The sequence below is a fragment of the Morus notabilis genome, unplaced genomic scaffold (assembly GCF_000414095.1).
Source record: "Morus notabilis unplaced genomic scaffold, ASM41409v2 C11348962, whole genome shotgun sequence".
Taxonomy (NCBI): Eukaryota; Viridiplantae; Streptophyta; class Magnoliopsida; order Rosales; family Moraceae; genus Morus; species Morus notabilis.
In genome coordinates this window covers 1-949 of record NW_010385850.1, presented here as the reverse complement: position 1 = coordinate 949, position 949 = coordinate 1, and the positions used below count along the sequence as shown (strand labels likewise).

General features: G+C 34.0%; 1 protein-coding gene across 1 annotated transcript; it reads left to right on the top strand.

The window, feature by feature from the left end:
* Positions 1-277: 277 nt before the first annotated feature.
* On the top strand, positions 278-945 carry LOC112094972 (protein N-terminal glutamine amidohydrolase; the record flags this gene model as incomplete). Its single annotated transcript, XM_024176666.1, has 3 exons — positions 278-355; positions 515-639; positions 855-945. Coding segments are annotated over 3 exons (294 nt in total), but the record flags the coding sequence as incomplete, so codon positions are not given.
* Positions 946-949: the final 4 nt, after the last annotated feature.

Here is a 949-nt window from a genome sequence, read left to right as displayed (position 1 = left end):
GTATTCACTTTGAACAATGAATGAAATGCACATTGTTGTTTGAGTTGATGAATAAATTAGGATAAAGATAAAATGGACAAATTAAGCTTTTTGGTTTAGCATTTCTAAGAATTAGAGCACTATTCATGGGTTCTAGTAGTCATTATTGAATGCACTATTTCTTTTGTTAAGAATAGATCAAATTTGGTTGGATGTGCGGTGTTAAAATTTTGTTTTTATTTATTTTTTAATAATTTTTTCTTCTGATATTTATACTGTTTTGTACAAATCTTTGCAGGTTCCGTTATGGCGTCAAAAGGCCAGCAACAGAGCAGATGGAGCTGTTCTGTGGGATTATCATGTCATTTGCATACAGGTAGAATCATAATCCCTCACATCACTCTAAAATAGTTGTCAAAGAGTCTTGCAAAATTTGCCCCGTTGTGACCCTTAAGAATTCTTTCCGTTGCTATAGATTATTGGTTTTGTTATTTTTTGATCTTTTGATATCCGGTAATTGCATTTGAATTAACAGAGAAAAAGTGGACTTCCTCCCTTAGTATGGGATTTAGATTCAAGTCTTCCGTTTCCTTCTCCTTTAACAACTTATGTATCAGAAACTATTCGGCCATCGTTTTCACTCTTTTCCGAGTATCAGAGGTATTTTCTACTTTTGCTGCTCTTCAGATCACCGAAAATTACTTTCCATCAAGAATATGGTTGATTTGCTATCGGAAATTTAATTCGACACATTTTCAGCTTTTCTCTTCTTAAGGAATTGTTGAGTTCACAAATTGATTTATCAAAGTTGTACAAAAGTACATACTGATGTGGGAAATACGAACTTACATGAATTTTTCTTTCGCCTGTGTCAGATTTTTCCGGATTGTACATGCTCCGATATTTCTCCGTAGCTTTGCATCTGATAGAAGGCATATGAAAGATTCCTCCGGAAATTGGACTGCTGAAC